Below are 27128 nucleotides of genomic sequence, written 5' to 3'. Positions count from 1 at the left end.
AGAAACAAATATCCCAAATACATAGTATGTCAGATGGTGACAAGAAAATTGAGCAGGGGAAGATACAAGGATGGCTCAACCAAGGGACTCAAGAGGTAGAGTGAGAGGTGCTGCTTTAACTATAGTGTTCACAGAAGGCCTCAACACGAGCTGCAAATTCATTAGGAAAAAAAAAAAAACTATATTATTCCATTTTCTCAAAGAGGAATTATATATAAATAACTGCTGAGTAATCTATCCAAAAGAAGTTGAATCTATTCTGTAGAGGCAAGTTACAGTATTTATTACAATAGTCTGAATCATTCTATGGTCACCTGTAAATCTGTCTTCTCTATTAGACTGAAGGCTGTTTGAGTTCATGGACTTGGTCTCGAAATCATAGCATACAGACTTAAACAGAACAGATACTCAGTAAAAGTTTGTTAAGCGGACTGGAAGAAGATACCTACCAGCTTCTATAGTGTATCTAAGAGGAGGAAGTTTGCCTGTGGAACTCTATCATGAACTTTTGCCTAATCTTAGAGTAATATATACTTCCATAAGCATAAGGCACCCAATGTCCATACTAGGATTAGCAAGGGTAGAGCAGCAGATCCTTCCTTTCTTCTCCACACCAAGGCAAGGTACAAAAATAGTTAGCTGGGTTGTGCATCTCACTTTCTGTTGGATTCCACTATTAAATATAGATATATTTAATATATATTGGTTCCCTGGTAATAGGGGTAGTTCCAGACCTCACCTGGGAAATACTTTAACATGTAAGAGGTTCTCAGTTTACTTCAAGGTTCTGATATTCAGAGGTTTTGTAAAATTAAAGTTATGTCCAAAAACACCCACAATGCTATGTTGAGAGTCCCATGAACCTGGATAATAAACTGTTACTAATTTAAGAGATTTCTAAGACATACTCTAAATCTTAAGTGATATTACCCCACAAAATATATTAGATTTAGTTGCACAAGAGTGTATTACTATTACTACCACTACTATTGCCAATTTTTAAAATAAGGATTTCTTATGAGTCAGGCACTGAAGTGCTTTACCGCATAATGCTGTTATAGGTAGGTTAGTATTCTTTACAGATGAGAAAATCAATGCTTAAAGAACTTAAAAATCTTTCTCCTGTCATGCAGCTAAAAAGAGTGCCTGGCCTATTCTGAGCACCTGATAACTGACTTCTAATTACAGTGCTTTAAAGATTAACATTTTATTAAATCTTAAGGTGGTATTATTACTTTCAATAATAAGTATATTCATTATCATAATTGGTAGAGACAAGCAAGATGCTAAAGCACCTGGACACCTGTCACAGGAGAATTAACATGGCATCGAGAAGAATCCTGCAGAGAGTTCTGCATCCCAGCTAAGGTTTAGCATAATGTCCTTTGGAACTTGCATTGTTATTGGAAATGCATTTATTCATTAAATAAATATTTCTTGAATACATAACAATGGGAGACAATAAAAAATTTAAAGCAAATGTACATTTAAGATATATGATATGAATTTTGGCAAGACAATGGACTGAAGGGGGCAAGCAGAGGCTAAAAAAATAACCCAAGTGAGAAATGACAAATGTTTTGAACTAACATAGTGGCAGCAAGACTGCAAAGATAAAAGTGAGCATAGGAGAAAGATCTGGAGAATTTCAAGGAACTGTGACCAACTCTCGAGGCACGGTAGAGTTAACATAAAGTTACTCTTAAGTTTCTGCCAGGCAGGTGGATGGTGGCACCACTGAATGAGAAAGGAAATACAAAAAGACAACATGAGATTCTTGTGAGAACAGTGATGCATTTTCTTTTAGACAATATAAGGAAGTTCCTCTGGTCTTCCAGTTAGCAAGTAGAAAAACTGCTTTGGAGTTTAGGATTAAAGGTATAAATTAGGGGCTAATGAATGGCACAGAAGTGGTAAGTGAAGGCCATGGAAACAAGATAAAGAGGTGAAAGTCAGGTATGTCAGAATGTCAGCACAGCAGTGCCCACGAGAAAATGAGAGGCTGAAGAAGACCAGGATGGAGCCTGCCAGGCCAGAAGGAGAGGCAGGAAATACATAGGTCAGTACTTCTAGAGTTAATCCTGATAAAAACCTATCTAGTGGCAGTTCTACATTTGATAGCGTCTTACTATACTTTGAAATTTATCCCTCGGGAAAGTGGAAAAGTTGAGAGCATCTGGGCTGTCTCCATAGTTTAAACACCATCAAATGTCTAGCTAAGATTTTCCACCAGGCATAATTTTCATGTAAAACAGTTTTCTAAATATTCAGCAGAAACTTACAATTTGAAATTTCCTGAGGAAACATTTTAAAGGTGGGAGAGTCCATAAAAGGCATTGTTTTTTTGCCTAAGTACTAAGAAACACTTGCCTTTATTCTATATTACTGTGAGCCACGTCACAAAAAGATCACACTTGTTCTAAGGTAATAGCATATTTGAAACAGTGTATATATTTTCTCAAGGAAGTGTTGTGTTTTGGAATAATTTTAGATTTACAAAAAAGTTCCAAAAATAGTACAAGGCATATACTCTTCATCCGGTTTTCAGCAGTGTTAACATCTTGTCTAAACATGGTACACAGGATACAACTAAGACTGACACTGGTCACTACTATTAACTACACTTTCAAGTTTATTCACATTTCAACGGCTTTCCACTAATGTCCTATTTTTTCACTATATAACGGAAATCAGTTTACCATACCACATTTAGTTGTCATGTCTTCTTCATCTCCTCTGGCCATAACAATTTCTCAGTCTTTCTTTGTTAGCCTTAAAAATGTTGATCAGGCATTTTATGTAATATTCTTCAATTTGGAGTTCTTTGACTATTTTAAAGGTTAAACAATGGATTTTAGAGAGCTCCACAAGTGCCCTTCTCAACTTATATCCATATAGGAGGGTGTTATTAGTATGATATAATGAAGTTAATTTTGTTCACTTGATTAACGTGGTTGGTATCTGCCAGGTTTTTCCACTATAAAGTTATTTTTTCCTTTTCAGAATACATTTTTACACAAACACACACATATATTTTCCTTTCAAGATATAATACTAGAAAGATATCTCTTGGAGTACTATCATGGTTTTTCCTGCAACCCCATGACTCAGATCTTCTTATGAGGCTGAGCCTTAAACTTTATTTTCAATTGAGGAGAATGTTCATATTTAGTATGAACATGAAACAAATCCACTAATACATTATAAAAAAAATGTATACCTAAATCCAATACTGATAATTAGAGGATATAATAAAGAATTCTAAGCTCATAGTGTTTGCTGATGTATAAAGATAACGTATCTACCTGAGAAATGCCATGCAGAAATTAAATACAAAGACTATTCTTAACAAAGATCTAATGGTCAAGAGTCAAGAACTTCAATTTGGACATAATCAAATAATGTAGACATGAAATGTCTTAAAAATATGTAAATGACAATTCAGTATTTACCCAGCCTATTAAGAAAAATAGAATAATATGTAATAAACCTGTGGCTTTTAGTAGTATTAACTTCAGAGTCATTTGTGTGTATGTGTATGTGTATGTGTGTCCGTGTTTGCCTACATATATATATATAAAATGTAGGCATTTGCCCTCATTCATAGAATCTATTCACCATCCTGCATTATTTGATTTAAAAACTGCTTAAGAAATAACATGGCAAAAGACACAGGGGCTAAAATGTATTGAGGTTTTAACAAATAAAACTAGTATTGGTTTAAATCTCTAAAGCATTCAGATTGAAATTAATGGGAACTTTTCTGCTGAAATTTTGTCTAATATATAGTCTACATTTAAAATTGGAGTAACTGATTCTGTTGCCACATAATACTAGTAAATATCCTAAAGAGACCTATCCTGTTATTCTTAGGACCTCATAATTTTGATGTATTTCTCCTTTATTGTAAAGAATGTGCATCTTATATTTGTAGATGTTTAGAGAAACAGCTTTTAATGTTTTCCACCAAATCCCAGGGTTTAGATCTCAAGTGTATATCACAGCATCTGAAAATATATGTGTCCTTTGAAGACTCAGATGTATCAGATGGCATCCTGATAATGTATTATTCATGACTCAGTTACAGATAAACAATGTGGCAACATGAAAGCAAGCCTTAAAAAGTCCCATGTATCAGAGAATCCTTGTGCAGAAGAATAAAGTTAAGGGTGAATAGGTTTAAATTAGATACGGGTATATAAACTAATAAGGTAATTTAGTGGAATTTTAAAAAATTAATCTCATGTTCTAGATAGTAAACTCCTTTAGGATCAGGACAGACGTAATTGAAATTCTGTGAATTTCTAGCATATAGTTCTTTAACATATTAAATACAATATTGCATTTCATTTACATTACAATTAACATTTTATTATATGGTAAGATTCCTACTATAAAATATACTTTGATTATAAATTTATACTTTTAATAAGTAGAAATGCAAAATATATAATAATTTTATATGATTTATTAGATGGAGAAGAGCCATATAAAGATTTGATACAGTCTATGTGTATTATCAGAAGAAATTTTACAAAGTCTTCATGATGTCATATGGAGGCAGGAGTATGGGTAGAGCGAACTTTTAATGTTGCTTTTCTCTTGCTGTAACATCAAATAAAATACAATGTTGACCTTCCAAGTTAAATGTAAAGTCAGGTGGAAGCTCATAGATATTCTATTTCCTCAGATTTAATATAAACACTTTGCCCACTTTTTAATGGGGTTGTTTTTCTCTTATAATTTGTTTAAATTCCCTACAGATGCTGAACATTAGACCTTTATCAGAGGCCTAGATTGCAAAAACTTTCTCCCATTATGTAGGTTGTCTGTTTACTCTATTTATACTTGATTTTGCTGTGCAGAAGGTCTTTAGTTTCATACCATTTGTCAACTTTTGCTTTTGTTGCAATTGGTTTTGGCATCTTCATCATGAAATCTTTGCCCGTGCCTATTTCCTGAATGGTATGGTCTATGTTTTCTTTTAGAGTATTTAGTTTGGGGTTTTACATTTAAGTCTTTAATCTATCTTGAGTTGAATTTTGTATATAGTGTAAGGAAGTGGTCCAGATTCAGTTTTCTGCACATGGCTACCCAGTTCTCCCCGCACCATTTATTAAATAGGGAATCTTTTCCCCATTGCTTGTTTTTGTCAGATTTGTCAAAAATCAGATGGTTGTAGGTGTGTGGTCTTATTTCTGGGTTTTCTGTTCTGCTCCATGGGTCTATGTGTCTGTTCTTGTACTGTAGCCCTATAATAGTTTGAAGTCAGGTAACGTGATGCCTCCAAGCTTTGTTCTTTTTGCTTAGGAATGCCTGGGTTATTTGGACTCTTTTTTTGGTTCCATGTGAATTTTAAAATAGTTTTCTTCTACTTCTGTAAAGAATATGTTGTTAGTTTTATTACTCCGTGATCCAGTGGGAATAGTATCGAATCTGTAAATTACTTTGGGCATCACAGCCATTTTCACAATATTGATTCTTCCTATCCATGAGCATGGAATGTTTTCCATTTGTTTGGGTCATCTCTAATTCCTTTGAGCAGTGATTTATAGTTCCCCTTGAAGAGGTCCTTCACTTTCCTCATTAGCTGTATTACTAGGTATTTTATTCTTTTTGTGGCAATTGTGAATAGGGAGTTCATTCATGATTTGCTCTCAGCTTGCCTGTTGTTGGTGTATAAGAACACTAGTGATTTTTGTACATTGAAAGTGTACTTTGCAGATGCTGCTTATCAGCTGAAGAAGCTTTTAGTTTTAGACAATGGAGTTTTCTAGATATAGGATCATGTCATCTGCAAACAAAGATAGTTTGACTTTCTCTCTTCCTATTTGAATAGCCTTTCGTTCTTTCTCTTGCTTGACTGCCCTGCCTAGAACTTCCAATACTATGTTGAATAGGAGTGGTGAGGGTGAGAAAGGGCATCCTTGTCTTGTGATAAAAATAACTCTTAACTTTTAAGCCTCCCCACATAAGTTAGATGCTTCTTCACAATGTACTATTCTTTGTCCAATCTAGTACAAAAGTAACTGGCTTTAAGTACTTCTCTGGGTCTTAATTTCTTTATAAGGGCTCCCTTACCATGTAAAATTTGTATAAAATAAAATTTGATGCTTTGCTCATGTTAATCTATCTTAGGTCAATTTAATTCTCAAGGCCCAGCCAGGACCCTATGAGGATGGAGATGGATTTGTACCCACTTATACAAAGTGCTATCCATACTCTCTCTACACTATAGTACTTCTTGAAACATTCTTCTCCCCTTTCCTGCCTGGTATAGTCTGGATGTTTGTCCCTCCAAATCTCATGTTGAACCTTTGTTCTAATGAGTAAGTTCTTGCTCTATTAGTTCACAAGAGAACTGGTTCTTACAAAGACCCTGGCATCTTTCTTGCTCCCTTCCTGCCATGTGACAGGTCTGCTGCCCCTTTTCCTTTTTCCATGAGTAAAAGCTTCCTGAGGGGTCATGAGAAGCCAAACAGGTTCTGATGCCATGCTTGTACAGCTAGCATAAGCATAAGCCAAATACAACGCTTATCTTTATAAATTACCTAGCCTCAGGTATTCCTTTATAGCAATACAAAATGGACTAATGCACTGTCTAGCTCCTATTTACTTATTACACGTCTCAGCCTTCTCTAAAAAGCCTGTCTCCTAACTGTTACATTCCACTATCCTATGTGTTCTTGTAGTGCATAAAAGGTACCACACTTTCAAGGAGTACTTCTTATACGCAGAGTACTGCTGTCAAGTTATGAACAAGCAGACCTGAGCTCAGCTTCATGGGCTGTACAGTCAAGCTGGCAAGGATGACTTTAGGCAAATAATTAGAAATAATTAGTAAAATGATTAAAATTTTTCAGAATGCCCTAAAGAAAAAATAAAGGATGGTATGGAAATGTATAGTAGCTAAACCTAATCTGGAGTGATAGTTAAGGACAGCCACTCAAACTCTGCCATGCCCATTATTCTAAGTGAAGTAACTCAGAGATGGAAAAGCAAATACTGCATTTTCTCATTTATATGTGAGAGCTAAGCCATGCAAACACATAGTGATATAATGGACACTGAAGACTCAGAAAAGGAGAGGGTGGGAGGGGGTTGAGGGATGAAAACTACATATTGAGTAGAATGTACACTACTAAGGTAACAGGTACCCTAAACTCTCACACTTCAACAATGTACAATTCATCCATGTAACCAAAAACCACTTGTACCCTAAAACCTACTGTAACAAAAAATATATAAACACAAATAAATAAATGTCCAGACCTCACACACAAAAAAAGGAAACCCTCTGGCATTCATGGTTTAGACAAAGAAAAGAAAAAATAAGATTCAAAGTAGAGGGTGCAACATACACAAAAACATGTTCAAGCAGGAGAGAGGAGGAAATGCGGCATATTTTAGGATCAAGGAGAAATACTGGTGCAGGATGGGGCAGGAGAACGCCTTGGCCCCAAGGCATGTCAGGGCCTGAAGGCAGCATAGGCAGTGAACCACTGCACTGTTCTTCAAAAAAGAACTCACTGTAGGCTGTGTGGAGGCACCCAGCTGCCACCCCTTCAGGAGGCAGGACATCATGCCATTGAGTCTGTAGTCTTTCCTGGCAACCTCTGAGCCAAGTCTACATTTCTCCTGAGCATCCTCTAGTCTGTGACTAATCACAGTTGGAGTACAAGGTTGTTGCCATTTCTGTCCAATGCAGCGGTCCTCTAACAGCTAGTCTTGCTTCAAGACTCCCCACCAGACTGGCTAAGACTGTTAAATTTGGTTGCAGATCATACCCTCTTCTCCCAGTTTGAGGCTCTCTCTAGATTTGGGCCTTGTTACGATATGATTATTTGTTTCAAGGCTCAGTGACAGAATATTGTAGTATAGATGCTATTGGTTACATGGAAGGCATTAGACTCACATAATTGTGGCTTAGCTTTTAATCATGTCAGTGGAGGTGCTGGGAAAAATAAAACAAAGCTGCGAATATTTACAATTTTTTTCCTAAGAAATATCGAATCAGTGATATCTGGATGAAATAAATCTCAATTGGCTGTTTTCTGCTTTCGTTAAACAAATAATTAATTATAGCAGTTTACTGCTGGAAATAGCACAATACATTTGATAGAGTTCAGCAAAGCTACAACAGAGATAAGAAATGTTCACACAATTATTTTGGTGAGTTCACAGATTGCGCTACTTGCCAATTGTGATAGTTAACAAGGTTTTACTTCAAAGGGAGAAAAGAATTTACTATTGCAACTTAGTAAATTGCTAGAGTTTATGTTTAATAAATTTTTGTTAGAGCTGCCACTCTGATATCTATCCCATCCTGCAAAATATGTATTAACCATGTAGTTTGAATACATAAGCCACATGGATTGATCCCACAGCTGGTTCCGGCCAAAGACAGTTAGGATTCTCTCATTTTCCTTTGCCAAAAGTAAGAGCGGTTTAATGGAGAGATCTTAAAGGTTAAGTCCGATGATGGTGGGAAATGATGTATCTCCCCAACTCTATGCCTTAATCCCCCTATATGTGAAGGGTAAAATGTTACTGCAGGTGGCGGCTGGACAATCAGGGAAACCAGTGTGAAGACAAAGCCTACGAAGCAGAGCAAGGATAAATAAAAGAGAAAGAGCATGAGTTCTGATAGAGCTCTGTCTCAAGACTGACCTATATCACATGGTTATTGAGAGCAGATTGAAATGTGTTTTCTGTTACTCGTAGTATCAAAACCATTCTAATATACAAAGCTGTTTTCCTGCTTTTCTTGATTTAAAATTACACAATTGATCATTCATCTCAGCTTAAAACTTACTGCCCTTGAATGGGGTCGGGGGAAAGGTCAATAGTCATTCAATGCTTCAGGTTTAATTTTGTAGCTTTTCATTAATCACAGACTAAAAAAACTTTGCATGCCATTTCAGCAGGTTTCAAAAAATAAAATAAAAAATAAACTTGTGTACTAACCAATTAATGAAATTAAAGATTTAGATGCTAGGTGAATATCAGTACTGGATACCTTAAAGAGCACATAATGCAAAGCAGTAGACTCTTCTCTGGCTTAAAAAAAATTTGATATTCGCTTATATAAAAATTTGCAATCATAGCCCGTGGGCCAAATCAAGGTCACATTTGCTTGTTTTGCCTATACAACATGTAAACAGACATAGTAAAAAATACATATAGCTCTTTATGGCAACAATCAACTAGAGACAAACAGCAGATAGTCACTTTTGGGCAAGAATGAGTTCCCAGTGTAGGTTACTTTACACATGGTCCAGTTCACCCATTTCAGTACCTTGCCCCTAAGATGTTTGTGTCCCCTGGTTTAAATGTACATGCTAATGTTTTGGCAGCTAAGTACAGATTTATCTGATATATAGAAAAAAAAACCTGGCAGCAATTTAACAACAACAACAAAAAGGCACAAAAGTAAATATCCATTTCAGCAGAGTGAAAAAAAGCCACATTTTTCATATCCTTTGTAATAACCACCAAATATGTGTATGTATTACCTTTAAGTCATTTTCTTCTATCTTCTTTTGGAGCATTTTAAGGCACTTAGTAAAGTCAGTGTGGTCTTGATCAGGAGTTGAAATAAGCTCACATCCCTACGTATTAAAGCAAAAGAAAAGGTAAGAATAAGAAGTAATTTCACTCTTACGAACAAGATCAAGACCTACAAAAGTAAAGATAACATATCAATAGATATACCGTATTATGCCTTTATTGTTCCCATATCATTAGAATTATCATCATTATCTTTTTAATTTCACATCATGAAACATTTCAGAAATGGTATTAGAGAGCTACAATAATGGACTGATTATGACAATCATTTTATTTAAGAAAAGTACAGATTATACTACATTAATGGGTCTTTTAAAAATACTGATGTGATGACATTCAAGATTAACATAAGGACTTTGACACATGTATAATAAATTATATTGGCAGTTCAATTACCTGAAATTAAAATGAAAGTATTTGATGAAACTTTGAAGTTCTTTAAGCAGAACTGATGAGTTTGTTTACATGAATGAAAAAAACTAATATTAATATTGAATAATAAAACTTTACATTTTAAGTAAAATCAAGTCAGCAGTCCTACAATATTCTTTTATAAAAGCCTCTTTCTCCCTTGTGAGACACAGAACAAAGAGCTATGTCTGCGTAAATATGTCTCCTGGATTATCTATTGGACATAATGAAGTGAATTTATAAGTTCTTTGCCCTCTCTACAAGATAACTTACCCAGTGAAAAACAATGAAATATATTTATAAGTATGAAGCCACAAAAGTGCCAGTTTATTGGCACTAGTGAACTTAGATGGCTAAAGAAGCCATATTTTTGAAATGACACCTTTTCCTCCAATGTCATACAGAAGCAAAGGTACATAAAGTGAGCATGATGGGACTTCAGACTTCTTAATTCAGGGATAAAACAATTCTTGGACTCTGACAAACAGCTGAGTAAGGGAAAGTTAAATATAATCTAGTATATAAAATTGCCATTCAAAGAGTTTTCAAGGATACAAAACACCCATACTGCCTCTTAAATTATTCTAAGAACTATTCTTGGTAGATTTAAAGGTTCTTCTTTTACTTCAAGGTCTCTTTAAATGTGTCAAGCTCAACATGTGCTTCACTCATTTATGACTCTCTTACAATATAGTGACCAATGAAAAAATTAATTTCTCATCATTCGGAAATATATTATGCTCTAAAAGATATATATGTCATCTTTACATGATCATCGACATATACTTTCTTGACCCTACAAGAACAATGAAATTTACTATAATCACCAAGCAAGGACATAAAGAAGTGACCCTTCTCAGGTTAACACTCCTAATAAGGAAGATAGCAGCATATGCCAGGGCATACAGGAATATTAGCAGGGTTGGACAGACTGCCACAAACCAAAAATCTTTACACTGAAAGTTCCTCAAGGGTAGTTTCATTCATTATGGTTTCCAGTACCAGGCACCAGTTTGTTGCATAGTAAATGTTCAATAAATGTTTAAAGAATATTCTTGAGGAAGAAAATGGATTTTTACAAATACATTTATAAAAATGTACACTGGCTAGAAGGTATAATCGTGCAGTATCTTATTGCTAAATATGCCATATTTGACAATGAAAAATTGTCTTCCTCTTTGAAATTTAAAAGGCAAATAGAAAATTCAACATAATGAATGATTAATAGATCATTATCTACCTTCACAGATTCCACATAGAGAGCCATGGAGAATATGAGAGTTAAACAAAACTCAGGAAGTAATCTATCTAGTACCCACTGCCACATTTTGTAGATTAGGAAAATAAAAACAAGAGACAAAAATTGACCTGCTGACAATTGGACAGCTAGGTAGTAATCAGTAGCAAAGACATGACTAGAAATCCTATTTATTTACCCTCACCAACTAAAACATATTCTTAGATAGCTGATAGAAAAATATCATATAAGATCTCTAGAGTTAGTTTCACAAGAATGATACTATTTTAAAAAAAACCTACTTGAAACATATGAGCAAGGCTGGAATATCTTACTTTACTTCATCATTTACAATAAACACATAGAAATGCTTGGTTCAGGACAAATGCTTGGTTAGCACTGAAAAATTCAGAGTGAATCTAACTCAAGAATTTCTATAAAGTCGTTGAAGGTATTTAACTGATAAACAGCAGCCATTCACAAGTTTAAATGGTTCTAATCTCAACACAGACTGAGAATAAACTCACTAGAAGTGGAAACAGCTCTAATAGCAGTTGCAGGGCAGCTGCCAACACTTAGAAAGGAGACCTGAAAAACAAAATCTTAACCAAAGTGCAGTAACAGGCCTGTGGCTAACTAAAGATGTTTCCACTGTTTTCTGGGTCTTAGGGTAACATATCAAGATCTAAGAGAGGAAAAACAGAAAGATGAAGATGAGAAACTACCAAGATCCTGCAAACAAGAAACAACGTAGAAATACTATAAGGTATCAAGCAATACTCCCCTACTATATATTAATATTTATGATTATTTTAATATGAAGCCCAATTTCCTAACATCAGAAGCACTGAGGTGCTGTAAAAAATTCCACTGATATATTTTCTCAAAAAAAAAAAAGAAAAACCTCATACTTGCTATTCAAGGACTGAGAAGATATTAAAGCCATGAAATTTGGTAATTAAGAATATTATTCTCTAATAAGTAGTTTGTAATCGTTTCCTAATAGAAATGCACAAAAAATAGACTTATGATGCCAAAGAGTGGGAATTTTTGTTTCAAGTACTGCTATCTTCGATTTTTTTCTGTTACGTAAATTGATTTTTTTTTTTTTTGAGACGGAGTTTCGCTCTTGTTACCCAGGCTGGAGTGCAATGGCGCGATCTCGGCTCACCACAACCTCTGCCTCCTGTGTTCAAGCAATTCTCCTGCCTCAGCCTCCTGAGTAGCTGGGATTACAGGCACGCGCCACCATGACCAGCTAACTTTTTGTATTTTTAGTAGAGACGGGGTTTCACCATGTTGACCAGGATGGTCTTGATCTTTTGACCTCGTGATCCACCCGCCTTGGCCTCCCAAAGTGCTGAGATTACAGGCTTGAGCCACGGCGCCCGGCCATAAAGTGTTTTTAGTATACAAAGTATTATGTTATGAACCAACAAATGGCTCCATTCTCAGACTATACTTTTTGTTTTTTTTCTTTTGGAGACAGGGTCTTCCTCTGTCCCATAGGCTGGAGTGCAGTGGCACAATCATGGCTCACTGCAGCCTTGACCTCCTGGACTAAAGCAATCCTCCTACTTCAGCCTCCCAAGTAGCTGGGACTACAGGCATGTACCACCATGCTCAGCTAATTTTTTTGTAGTGATGGGGTTTTCCTATGTTACCCAGGCTGGTCTCAAATTCCTGGGCTCAAGCAATTCTACGGCCTTGGCCCCCAAAGTGCTGGGATTACAGGTGTGAGCCATCACACCTGGCTAATTAGTCTTAAAATATAATTTTTCACATATACATGGAAAGAGTATCAAAGAATTACAAGGACAGAAACATAAAAGTCATCTATCAAGTCGACAATATTTTTCGTGGAAGTCAGCAGGATGAAAGAATATGGGACCAAGAAAGAGTAAGGGGCCAAAAAAAAAAAAAAGGACATGAAAGAATAAGGGACCAAAAAAAAAAAAAAAAAGCAAAGGTACTTTCGCAGAAGAACAAGGTAGTTGACCTTGCCTTTCCAGATATTCAGACATATAAATTAATTAACACAACAGGGTATTGGCAAAATGAAACAGTAAGTAGAATATTAGAACCACAGAAGCAGAGATATTTGCTTGTGTGAGCACAGCTGTCTTTAGGAACTAGAACAGTGACTGGCACGCAGAAAGTGTTCAATATATAGTTGGTAAATAGATAACTGAACAGAATGGGGAAGACAAAAATAGACACACACATACACACATTTGAAAACTTAATAGCAAAGTCTCAAAACATTTCTAAAAATAGAAAATTATGGTATTATACCAAATTATCATATGGTAGTATGTGATATTTTAAATGAGGTGCAAAAATAAATATAAATCTGAAGAGAAAGAATTGATAAATTCAGCTACTTTAATAACTTTTTTCACCCATAAACAATATGCATAAAATAAAAAAGAAAGCTTCAAAATGTAAGAAGTTATTTTCCACAAACATAACTAAAAAAAAAAAAGATTACTATCCAGAATTCATAAAGATTTGTAAAAATCTATAAAGAATAAATAACTGGATGAAAAAATGGGCAAAATGTTTTAATAGGCAAGTTAAAGAGCAGCAAACCTAAAACAGCCAATTAATTGTAGTATTTTGTTTTCATGCTGTTGCTAAAGACATACCCTAGAGTGGGTAATTTACAAAAGGAAGAGGTTTAATTGGACTTACGGTTCAATATGGCTGGGGAGACCTCACTATCATAGCAGAAGGAAAGGAGGAGTAAGCCACATCTTACATGGATGGCAGCAGGCAAAGAGAGAGCTTATTTAGGAAAACTCCCCTTTTTAAAACTATCAAATCTTATGAGACTTATTCACTATGACAAGAACAGCACAGGAAAGACTTGCTCCATGATTCAATTATTGCCCACTAGGTCCCTCCCACAATACGTGCGAATTCAAAATGAGATTTGGGTGGAGAAACAGTCAAACCATATCACCAATACACATAAAAAAGCCAATACACATGTAGGATTGCTTGAGTGCAGAAATCTGAGGCAAGCCTTGGTAACATGGCAAAAACCCATCACTACAAAAAAAAAAAATTAGCCAAACATGGTGGTGGATACCTTGGGAGGCTGAGGTGGGAGAAGTGCTTGAGCTCAGAAGGTTGAGGCTGCAGTGAGCCATGAAAACAAGTACACAAAATATTTTATTAGGCAAGTTAAAGATTAGCAAAACAGAAAAAGACAAGCACATGAAAGGATGTTGATTTTCACTAGTAATCAGATAAACTCAAGTAAAAATCACTGATACACATTTGTCATACCTTAGATTAACAAAAAAACTTGTGGCATATTTAAACACTCAGTTATTCTATGACAAAAATGAATGAACAACAAAAAACTCATAGAAGAATAAATGTGTGACACATTAATGAGTTACAGAATCACACAGGCAGTATAACTGCATATATATACACAATGTTAAAAACATGCATATCACATTTACATAGAATTTAGCGTACCTTTCGTTAAAGTATTAAGAAATATAAGAGAATAAATTTTTTTAGATTTAACAATGAGAAAGGGCCACAGAAATCTTGAACTGTATAGGCAGCATTTATTGAGTTGTGTCATGCTTACAAAAGTATTTGGTTTATTATTTAATCATTTATACTTGTGTGTATCTTAAACATTTCTGATATGATTTGGCTGTGCCCTCACCAAAATCTCATCTTGAATTGTTCCCATAATCCCCATGTATTGTGAGAGGGTCTTGGTGGGAAGTAACTGAATCATTGGGGCAGTTTCCTCCACTCTGTTCTCATGATACTGAGTGAGTCTTATGAGATCTGATGGTTTTATACACATCTGCCATTTCCTCTGCTTGCACTTACTCCATCTTGCCTCCCTGTGAAGAAGGTTCCTGCTTAGCCTTTGCCATCCACCATTATTGTAAGTTTCCTGAGGCCTCCCCAACAACCCAAAAGTGTGAGTCAATTAAAGCTTTTTCCTTTATAAATTGCCCAGTCTTGAGTGTTTCTTCAGAGCAGTGTGAGAACAGACTAATATGTAAATTGGTACCAGGAGAAGGGTGCTTCTGTAAAGATGCCTGAAAATGTGGAAGCAACTTTGGAACTGGGTAAAAGGTGGAGGTTGGAACCATTTGGAGGACTCAGCAGAAGACAGGAAAATGTTTGAAAGTTTAGAACACTCTAGAGACTTGGAGGATTAAGAAGATAGGAAGATGTGGGAAATTTTAGAACTTCCTAGAGACCTGTTGAATGGCTTTGACCAAAATTCTGATAGTGATATGGAAAATGAAGTCCAGGCTAAGGTGGTGTCAGATGGAGATGAGGAACTTCTCGGGAACTGGAGCAAAGGTGAGGAAATTTCTAAGTGGCACAGCATTCAAGAGGAAGCAGAGCATAAACATTTGGAAAATTCGCAGCCTGATGATGTAATAGAAAAGTAACACTCATTTTCTGGGGGAGAAATTCAAGCCAGCTGCAGAAATTTGCAGAAGTAACAAAGAATAGAATGTTAATCCAATGACAATGGGGAAAACATCTCCAAGGCATGTCAGAGACCTTCACAGCAGCCCCTCCCAACACAGGCCCAGTGGCCTAGAAGGAGAAAATGGTTTCCTGTGCTGGGTCCAGGGTCCCCCTGCTCTGTGCAGCCTCAGGACATGGTGCCCGGCATCCTAGTTATTTCAGTCCCAGCTGTGGCTAAAAGGGGACAAGATAAATCTCAGGCCATTGCCTCAGAGGGTCCAAGCTCTAAGTGGCGGCTTACACATGGAATTGGGCCTCTAGGTGCAAAGAAGTCAAGAACTGAAGTTTTGGGAACCTCTAATGCAGATTTCAGAAGATGTTCAGAAATGCCTGACTGTCCAGGAAGAAGTTTGCTGCAGGGGCAGAGCCCTCATGGAGAACCTCTGCTAGGGCAGTGCAGAGGGAAAATGTGGAGTCAGAGCCCTCACACAGAGTCCCAACTGGGGCACTACCTAGTGGAGCCATGAGAGGAGGGCCACCATCCTCCAGACCCCAGAATGGTAGATCCAGTGACAGCTTGCACTATCCTCCTGGAAAAGCTGCATGTACTCAATGCCAGCCCATGAAAGCAACTCAGAGTGAGGCTATACCCTGCAAAGCCAAAGGTGTTGAGCTACCCAAGGCCATGGGAGCCCATCTGTTGCATCATTGTGACCTGGACATGAGACGTGGAGTCCAAGGAGATCATTTTGGAACTTTAAGGTTTAATAAATACCTTATTGGATTTTGGACTTGCGTGGAACCTGTAGCCCCTTTGTTTTGGCCAATATCTCCCATTTGCAAAGTGTGTATTTACCCAATGCCTGTACCTCCGTTATATCTAGGAGTAACTAACTTGCTTTTGATTTTATAGGTTCATAGGCAGAAGGGACTTACCTTATCTCAGATGGGACTTTGCACTTGAACTTTCAAGTTCATGCTGGAATGAGGTAAGACTTTGGGAGACTGTTGGGAAGGCATGAATGTGTTTTCAATGTGTGAGATTTGGGAGGGGCCTGCCAGAATCATATGGTTTGTATCACCACTGAAATCACATCTTGCATGATAATCTCCATAATCCCAACAAGTCCTGAGAGGGTCCTGGTAGGAAGTAATTGAATAATGGTAGTGGTCTCCCCTGTGCTGTTCTGGTGAGAGGGAGTGAGTCTCACAAGATCTGATGGTTTTATAAGCATCTGGCATTTCCCCTGCTTGCATTCACTCCATCTTACCACCCTGTTTAGAAGGTGCCTGCTTCTCCTTGACCTTCTGCCATGATTGTAAGTTTCTTGAAGTCTCCCAAGCAATGTGGACTGAGTCAATTAAACCTCTTTCCTTTATAAATTACCCAGTCTCAGGTATTTCTTCATATTAACATGAGAATGAACTAATTTCTTTTTTTCTTTTGTCTTTTTTTTTCCTTTGGACAGAGTCTCACTCTGTTGCCCAGGCTGGAGTGCAATGGTGCAATCTTGGCTCACTGCAACCTCTGCCTCCCAGGTTCAAGTGATTCTCCTGCCTCAGCCTAGTGAGTAACTAGGATTACAGGCACGTGCCACCACTCCTAATTTTTGTATTTTTAGTAGAGATGGGGGTTTCACCATGTTGTCCATGTTGGTCTCGAACTCCTGGCCTCGTGATCCATCTGCCTGGGCCTCCCAAAGTGCTGGAGTTACAGGCATAAGCACTTTCATTACTATTTTTAGAGTCATTTATTGCTATTACTAAAGAGAGTAACATCCAGCCTTTCATTACTATTTTTAGAGTCATTTATTGCTATTACTAAAGAGAGTGGTCAATGTCAGTAAGCATATATTAAACATTTGGTATATGATCAACTTGAGTCCCTTATCCCTCACACTAAGCTGTTATGAATTTATAGTGACCAATTTCTAACTAGCCTATTACATATCGCAATAATTCTATTAAAATTCCATAAAATGCTTATATCAAGTTTAACTATATATCCCTTTATTGTTTTGTAGCTGGTCTTAGTTGTACCTTCTTGATATCATATAGGTAAGGCCATATGTTGCTTTTAAATTAGAGTACTTTCTTTTAATTTCTTATCTCCATTCCACTAATCCCGAGCTATTTAGGATCCAGATTTATACCAAGTAACATAAAAACTATTGCTCTCAGCTTCAGGAAACACTCACAGAGGTGATAGGCATGTGTTCCCCACCTGTGTCCACATCTCAGCCCAATACTGACTAGGAAGGTGAGAACAGAGTTCTTTACCAAAACATTAGCAGTCTGCCCAGTGCAAGGCATCTGAATATCAGTACAAGACAACGCATATTGTCAACCACAACCAAACTAAATGAACATATATCAAAAAAGTAACATTCTGCAAAATCAAGATATTTTATTAAGAAAATGCCATAAAGCATTAAATATTATAAAAGGTTTCAAATATTAGAGTGTGGTTTTTGCAATAAGAAAATAATTTCTCAAGATGATTTATGTCAGAATGACAAAGAACTTACAATTATTTTCCTGCAGTTTTTAAACAGTTCAAATACCATTGGTTCTAGTTTCATCAACAAAGCCATTATTCTCAAAGCTGCTACATGTATATGAGAAATAATCATATGCACAAGCAGGAAAAGAAACATTATTTTCTTACACCATATCCTCTAAGTAATGAAGATTCAGAAAATAGATAAATCATGCTGTGAAACCTATAGTATGAGATGGATTGAAACTCATGAGGAATAACTTACTTAGAAAAATGGCACTAATAATTATAAATATTTTATGAAGGTTCTACACTAGATCATCCACATATTTTATATGTACATATATATGCATATCTATAATATGAGACATAAAGGTATTAAATAAATGTAAAATTTCAAGACCTCAATGATAATTACTAAAGAAAAATATTAGTTATCTAACATCTGTTGAATCAATGGGCTAATAAGTAAATGAAAATATATAAAAATTAAAACAAAGGCAAAAAGTAATTAGGAATGAAAGGCATAGGAAGAACACATTTAGTTGCTGACTAAATAGAATAATCTCTCAAAGAAAGAACAATGTCAAGAGTTGGCTGGGGCTTCTCCATCCCTAGTCTGTCTACCATAACACAAGAAAAAGTACATTAAGCATATGTTGCTATGTACATGCTATATGTGCTTGCTGTGCAAATACAAAGTCAAAAGAGCTTTCACTTCAAACTCTGCTCCTCTTTTCTAGAAATTCAGAATGCTCAAACTGCCAGAAACATTCTCAAACATGCCATATTGCCTCAACGTAAACTGAAGATTTCACTTATACGTATTTATCAACCACACACAAAGAACTCTCTTTCATTTTCTACAATTTTATTGTTTACAAAATCTATGTGAACCAGAAAACTTTCAACTCTCCCTAATTTTATACTGCCTGGCTTCTTATGATTCTTATGTGAAATATGGAGAGGATACAATTCATATCAAAAAGTAGTTGTTGGACCTAAATAAAATATAGGTATAAAAGCTCTATAACTTCTTTCCTTCATCTAATCTTTGTTAAAATTTCACCTTCTTAATGAAGCACACCCTGAGCACCCTATTTAAAACTGTGACTTCATGCAATTCCCTCTGCCTGACCCCCGACTGATCTTGGCTATCAAGACTACCCTTACCCTACTCAGAATTTTCTGTTCTCTCTAGAGGAAATAACATTTTCTAACATATTACATATTATTTATTGTCTCTTTATACCAGGATGTACATTCTATGGAGGCAAAGCTAATCCTGTTTTGTTTTCTGTTTTATCCTGAGTACCTCAAACAGCACACAGTAAGCACTCAGTAAATATTTGCTCAATAAATGAATATTTGCTATAATGTAGATGTCTCATGCCATATGTTTGAATAGCAGTACATGTTCTACATATTATACCTTGGTGAAAAGATACTATTGACAATGATAAAAGGAACATTTTGTTATTTCCTAAAATTATAAAGCTGCAAAGATATCATATTAGTCCACTTTTACACTGCTATAAAGAACTGCCTGAGCCTGGATAATTTACGAGGGAAACAGGCATAATTGAATCACAGTTCAGCTTGGCTGGGGAGGTCTCAGGAAACTTACAATTACAATCATGGCAGAAGGCAACAAAGAAGCAAGGCACTTTCTTCATAGGATGGCAGGAGGAAAACAAATGCAGGAAGAACTACCACACAAAACCATCAGATCTTATGAGAACTCACTCACTATTAGGAGAACATCATGGAGGAAACCACCCTTATGATTCAATTGCCTCCACCTGGTTTCTCCATTGACACGTGCAGATTATGGGATTACAATTTAAGATGAGATTTTGGATGGGAACACAGCCAAAACATACCAGATATAGTCTATGCTTTTCAGCTGAACTGGCTCCTCAATCTCTTTGTAGCCTAAATCAATCATAAAAGACTTTTTCCAATTAAAAATAATTAAACATGTTGTTTAACATTCTTGTAATACCTGAATGCTAATAAAAGATTTTGAGGCTAAACTCGAATAGGTGACCTGTGAATACCTATCATATTCTTTGACACTTTGCATTCCTCTGTATGTTAAAGCGGGACTACTGGAATTGATCAGTACCCTACCTCACCTCATAAACACACCTGACTGCAAGCCATTCTTACATCAATGCTAAAAACAGACAAAACATATATTCCCAGTTAAAATGGAAACTTGAAATAGATTAATTTGTCATGGTAATATGAAGATAGTGTCCTTTTTATTTCTTCCATTTTCTTCAAGTTTTAGAATGAACACTTCACCAGAACAAGTACAGGAGTCTCCCCTTTTCCACGGTTTTGTGCTCAAGGGTTTCAGTTACCCACAATCATCAGCTGTCCAAAAATAGGTGAGTATAATATAATCAGATATTTTGAGAGAATGATCACATTTATGTAACATTTATTTATTATTAGTTATTACTGCTAATCTCTTACTAATTTACAAATTAAGCTTTATCACAGGTATGTATGCATAGGGCAAGAGTGCACATAGAGTTCAGTACTATCTGTGGTTTCAGGCACCCACTAGGTATCTTGGAACATATCCCCTGTGGAAAATGGTATTTCTACATGGTTTAAAAAAAAAAAAAAAAAAAGATACTACATCCCCAGCATGAATTCCTCCTCTTTATTAGATACTAGCACCCAATTTTTCTTTGAGTATTTTTTGCCCTTCTCTCAGGTATACAATTAGACACCCAGTTCTGGGGTATCAGGACTGGTAAGGATGATCAACCTAATTTATCCCCTTATCCACTGCAAATTGTTTGGAGTTGAGCACATGCCACAGTTCAGTTCAAAGAGTGCATAAGAATTGCTGGGATGTGTGTATCAACCCTGGAAGAGACTTCTGCTCTTCAGAATAAAGATATGTTGAGATGGCAGCCAGTCTACAACACAAGAAGACAGCCCAGAGCCAGAGATCCACAATGTGGCACTTGAGTATGAAGCTGGCAGTGCAGGTCAAAGAGTTAAGAAAATAAGGAATCAGGTACCTGGAGACTGCTTCAGTAGCCCACCAGGCCTCACTGAAGCTGAATCCATCTTGATCCTTTTCAGTTATGTGAACAATAAATATTTGTTTTATTTTGTGTGGTTAACCCTATTTATTTTTATTGCTTGCAATATAAACAGTTCTTATCACCAGCCTTCCCATGGATGAAGAAAATATTCTTTCATATGGTATGGCTGAAACAGAAGATGCCTAACAAATGACTTCTTTCTTCATTTCAATGTTTCATCTGCATTTAGATATGAAAATGACAAGTAGGTGGGTAGTTAAATATTTAGTTTTGTGCCTGTCACGCCCGGGTCAGGATCTAGGAATTTAACAACCAAAAATTTAAAGACTATGTACATTGGGAGGCCAAGGGAAGATAAACTGAAAAGTGTATTATCTGCAGATTGGTAAGGCCGTGGTCCCTAAAGACATGATATGTTGGCCTGGTATTAGCAAACTCGTTATCAGGTTGGGTAATAAATCTGTGATAATCAAGTATTGTCATTACAATGGTGTTCTACCTTCTTCAGCCATTTTAGCACAAGACAAGAGTTTATACTGACATATGTAATTTTACCATAAAACTCAGAGAATTAATACCTTAGCAAATGTTTTATCCTTGGTATTACCTAAATGGTCCCAGGGCGTAATTGAAAATTAGCCAGAAACAACTGTAAATTAAGTAAAATAGGAACCAAATTTGTAAATTTTATAATAAGTACGCACATGTGTGTGCACACACATATATGCATCACAGAAAAGACAGAATTTGGGAACAACCTGGTTATACAAAAAGAAATTTTCTTTCACATATAAATTTTACTTAAACTTTCATTTGACTTAAATATGAAACTAGAGATCTGCCAAAAAGTTTTAACAAATAATACATTATAAAGATATCTTCCATTATACTTGGCTATAATAATAACAAAAATAATAAAAAATTGAATTGAAAAGACATTACTGGGTATATATCCAAAGACTATAAATCGTTCTACTATAAGGACACATGTACACGAATGTTCATTGCAGCACTGTTTACAATAGCAAAGACCTGGAATCAACCCAAATGCCCATTGATAATAGACTGGATTGGAAAAATGTGGCACATATACACCATGGAATATTATGCAGCAATCAGAAATGATGAGTTCGTGTCGTTTGTAGGGACATGGATGAATCTGGAGAACATCATCCTCAGCAAACTGACACAAGAACAGAAAATGAAACACCGCATATTCTCACTCATAGGTGGGTGACGAAAAATGAGAACACATGGACACAGAAAGGGGAGTACTAAACACTGGGGTCTATTGGGGGGAAAAGGGGAGGGCCAGTGGGAGGGGGAGGTGGGGAGGGATAGCCTGGGGAGAAATGCCAAATGTGGGTGAAGGGGAGAAGAAAAGCAAAGCACACTGCCATGTGTGTACCTACGCAACTGTCGTGCATGCTCTGCTCATGTACCCCAAAACCTATAATCCAATAAAAAATTAAAAAAAAAAAAAAGAAAAGACATAACAAGCCCAATAACAAGTTCAACAATAACAAATGGAAATAATTCACAATGATAAAGGAAATATCGTAAGTTCACGTTAAAATAGTGAATGCCCTAAGGTCTACAAACACAAAATTTGTAAGCAAATATTAAAGGTGCAGAACATTACAAATAGGGTAATTTAATCCTTATTGTCAACATGATCATTCATCAGGTTTGAGGGAACTGAAGAAAGAGGCAAAAAACTTACTAAAACCGAAACACCGTGTTACAAAGAGATACTTATGGAGCAAATAAAAATGGTACAACTCAAACTCACACATATACAGGCAAAAATTCTTGTCTGGCAAATCTTGTCTATTATTTGGGGGAAAACAGGATCTTCAGGGAGAAAGAGTAAACAGCACTCCTTGAATACAGGGAAATTGACGTCTGCACTCTCAGTCACTAGGATAGTATGGACACATATCAGTAAGTCAATAGACATTTAGTGCCTAGACAAATGATGGTTGAATTAAAATCCATTTATTTCCTTATAAAAATAATGGTATTCTCATGAATATAAACCAGAAAATGAGTCTCACACAGAGATGAAATATTGTTGTTTTTTACTCATTATATAATAATGCTTCCTTGAGGAAATTAAATAACTCTTTTCTATTTGGACACAATTAATGCAGCTTCTTAAAATAACAAAAATGAGCACTTCATATGCAATTAAGTTTAAAATACATTAATGTTAAGAAAACTAACATCCAGTAAGGAAAACTGAAATATACATGTTCACTGAGGTTAACAAATGCAGTAGTATAAAGTACTACAGAAAAAAATTCAGAATATGTTTGGATAATTTTTAACTTATTTTTTAATTAAAACAAAATGGCAAGGAAAACAAACTGGTATTAGGAACTTAGCAAAAAAATTAACAATAAACGGTTTTCAGAACATGCCCTGGAATGATCAGGGTTCAGCTCAATTTTCCATACTGCCAACATCTAGAGCTATGGCAAACAAAATATATGCTCATAATATATGGTCCCAATCACAATAAAATCACAAATCATCTAAAAGGGATAGGTGTATGTTCAGTGTGGTATATGTAGGCATTTTTAAAAAAGAAAGAGGGTTCAAACAATAAGAAATTTAGTATGAGGAAAAAGGTTTAGATTAAAAAAAAATCTCTCTGAACCTCACAGCTCCATCTGTAATAAAACTAATATAAAAATCAAAATTGCTGTTAAGATTAAATGAGATGATGCATAGTGATGAATATATATCAAATGCTCACCTCAGAACCTGGGAAGAATCTTTAGCAACAGCAGATGACACAGGCAGACCACCTCAAGTTTACTAGAATATTAATATTCTCCAAAGAGCTTTGTGTCGATACTTGCAAACTATTTTTTTTTTTATTTACTGACAAGGGAAAGAAATTATTACAAGGCAATGAGTGTCAATAATCAACCGAATTTCAAAAGACCAATGCAAAAGCTATTAGACTGTCATTCTCAATTACATAATTTACTGTTTGCCAATAATTTAACTAAGATAGGTTAATGAATTTTTATATTTTACACACATAAAACCTATCAGATTATACTATGCTTACTCCTCTAAAATTCTTAAATGGGAAAGAAAACAGATCCTTTGAAAAAAATGTAACAGCATATTAATTATTTCATGTACTACATCCAGAGAGACTTGGCTTCATAAAACAAGAGGCAAGGAGTTATGTCTGGTGAAAACATTCCCAAGTTTGCTATTAGCTTATTCATTTTAGGTCAAGTCATAATTTAGTACCCATCCATTTACTCAGGACAGAAAACACTTGGGCAAATTATCATGAAAGATTTTATGGGGCTCTGAGATATCTACTGTAACTTTATGGACTGAGTTTATAAGGTTAGGAACTCATAAGTGCTATTTCCTCCTAGGTTTCATGCACATCAATTTTAAAAATTTATTTCCAGAGACTTGCATATAGACCCTTATCTAGTATAATTAAATACAATGTATATAGTTAATAAAATCTAAGATTCTTTTCAATAAACTAAAATTCTCCAACAAAATATAGCCTAATTCTCTGATAAAATGAGATAAACTTTAAAGTATCCAATCTTAAAGGTTGTGATCTATTGACAATTAACCATCTTCCTCGCTAAATGGGTAACATTAATAAGAACATTTGAGTACATTTAGTATTATATGAGATATGAACCACTTTACATGAATTACATTCCTGAATCCCTATAATGACCTTATAAGGTAAGTGTAATTCTCACATTTTAAAATATGCATACTGTAGTTCCAGAGATTAAATAACTTGTCCAAGGTCACACAATTGATAAGAACACCATGTGGGATCGGAACCGATCATGCTTCGTACCTTGCTTAATACTCTGCTTAATTAAACTTTTGATATTTGGGTAAAATTAAGCAGAAAAATGCCTTTATAATTTATAGAAACATTTATTTAGTTATTATTCTCTAGTTTTAAATACCTGAACATCCATTAGCTGTTAGGCAGACATGATGACCCCGCATGACCATGCTATTTCTGAAGACTTAGAAGTCTACATGGTTTTTGCAGCCTCCTGAAAATGGGCAATGAATGCTTATCTATCCCTTTTTCCTTCTTCTTCAACTCATTATATTATCATTATATTTATTAATACATTTATGACATAGGTTGACTTTTTCTTTTAAACATACTATTATAATCAATATTTTTGTGTATACATGTTTGGTTCTGTTTTTTTTTTTAGATTTGAATTCTAGAAATAAAATCACTGGGAAAATTGTGAGAGCATTTTCAGATTCCTTGATATTTGATGCCAGAGTACTTTCTAGGAAAGCTGTAAAAATATATATTCCTATTAGTAATATATACAGGTAAACACTTCATCCTTTTAAAATATAATCTTAGGAGACACAATTCATCATGGATTTCCTGCTGTTAATTAATTTAATTGATTTTCTTGTTCCTTAATAGGAAACAGAAATCAGTTTCATTGAGGAAAAGATTTCCATTGGCGGAGAAGGAAAGAGAAAGTTAAGATAATTCTGGAGCATGATGGGAAGTGGTTCTTTCAGTTGAGGGCTGAGTGGCTAATGGACAGTATGAAAAGAAATGAATATGCTCAGAGGAAAAATTAGTTATCAATCAATAAGGTAAAGTAAATGAGGTAAGAAGATATCAAAGACCATCTTTAAAGTTGGCTCTGAAAACATGAAGTATGACTTCCTATACCTTCATATTGGCATATTGACATGGAACGTCTTTAGCAAAAAAGCAATGGTAAAAGTTTTACTGAGTTTTAACACGTTAGCTCCTTTATGTTCCCCTATTCATTGCTGACATTGCCTTTCTTCTCATCAGTATGTAAGTTACACATTTAAAAATACTCGGGGGGTGTATTTTCAAGAGTCTTGAAGAAATTGAACATATTCAAGTTTTAATAGTAACAGTCCATAATCATTCATTAAATGGAATGACTGGAACTCTGTAATTAAAAACTGCCTGCCAGATTAAGGACACAGCAGGCATACAGCAAAATGACAGAGACTCTGAATAACCAAAGACACAGATCTAAAATTAGCTCAGACTTGTTCTCAAATTTGCTAAGAAGGGGAATAGTACCATAAAGCAAACTGAAATCTACAAGATCTCTTTTCGTTGATACAGGTATGAACATCATCTTTTTCCCTGCAGAGATATAATCACAAAATAACTAATTCCCACTTTCTTCTTCATTGTATAAAGTATACTGTGGCAGACTGTTCCTTTTATTTACCAGGTTTCTAGAAACATTTATACTTTTCAAACTAAAAAGGTGTTTTTTAAAAAAAAAATCATCAAATAGCCTACAAGGAATGATTTCTTCGGCAAGAATGTCACATGATTCAACTCTTAGAAACTCTAAGTAACAGGCTACCTAATATAATCTAGTATTCTCTTTCTGGAATCTAGATGGTGTATAAGGGAAAAGAAGAAATGCAGTTTAACCTTGTAGCAATTCTCCATTCTTTCCCAAACTTAAAGAGACATTCTAATCTAGCATAATCTTTATTTGTCCTATGTGTTGTAAGGTAACCTTTTCTTTCAACAAGGCATTGAATGAAAGCTATAGTGTTTCAAACAAGAAAGTCACCCCTTCTGTTAATGGAAATTGAATGTCTTTTTAGAACAGCGTAGGGTTTTAAATGATGGCTTTCTTCCTAAAACCCGAGCCAGACTTCTGGGTGAAAGACAGTACAAGGAAAACTCAGCATAGCAGGCTTGTTGAGATGGCTGTCCTTAAAATGGCCTGCTTGCAAGACTGGCCTTTGGCTGACATCAGGAAACCTGGATTGTATATAGTTTCTACACTGATAGAAAACTCTCTTTCTTTGAGAAAGAGTC

The 27128-nt window shown here is 35.5% G+C and overlaps 1 protein-coding gene across 17 annotated transcripts in view; it reads right to left on the bottom strand.

Moving 5' to 3' along the window:
* Positions 1 to 27128, bottom strand: part of TPK1 (thiamin pyrophosphokinase 1) — a 398562-nt gene that overhangs the window by 171969 nt on the left and 199465 nt on the right. For all 17 annotated transcript variants that reach the window (XR_008473454.2, XM_054237592.2, XM_054237593.2 and 14 more), the window contains one exon: positions 9516 to 9611. Coding sequence is in view for 16 of the 17 variants with exons in the window: in XM_054237592.2 (XP_054093567.1) it covers positions 9516 to 9611 (96 nt within the window). In the remaining variant the exon portion in view is untranslated. The remainder of the gene's footprint in view (positions 1 to 9515; positions 9612 to 27128) is intronic.

The sequence above is a fragment of the Callithrix jacchus genome, chromosome 11 (assembly GCF_049354715.1).
Source record: "Callithrix jacchus isolate 240 chromosome 11, calJac240_pri, whole genome shotgun sequence".
Lineage (NCBI taxonomy): Eukaryota > Metazoa > Chordata > Mammalia > Primates > Cebidae > Callithrix > Callithrix jacchus.
This window is presented reverse-complemented; position numbering and strand designations above follow the sequence as displayed.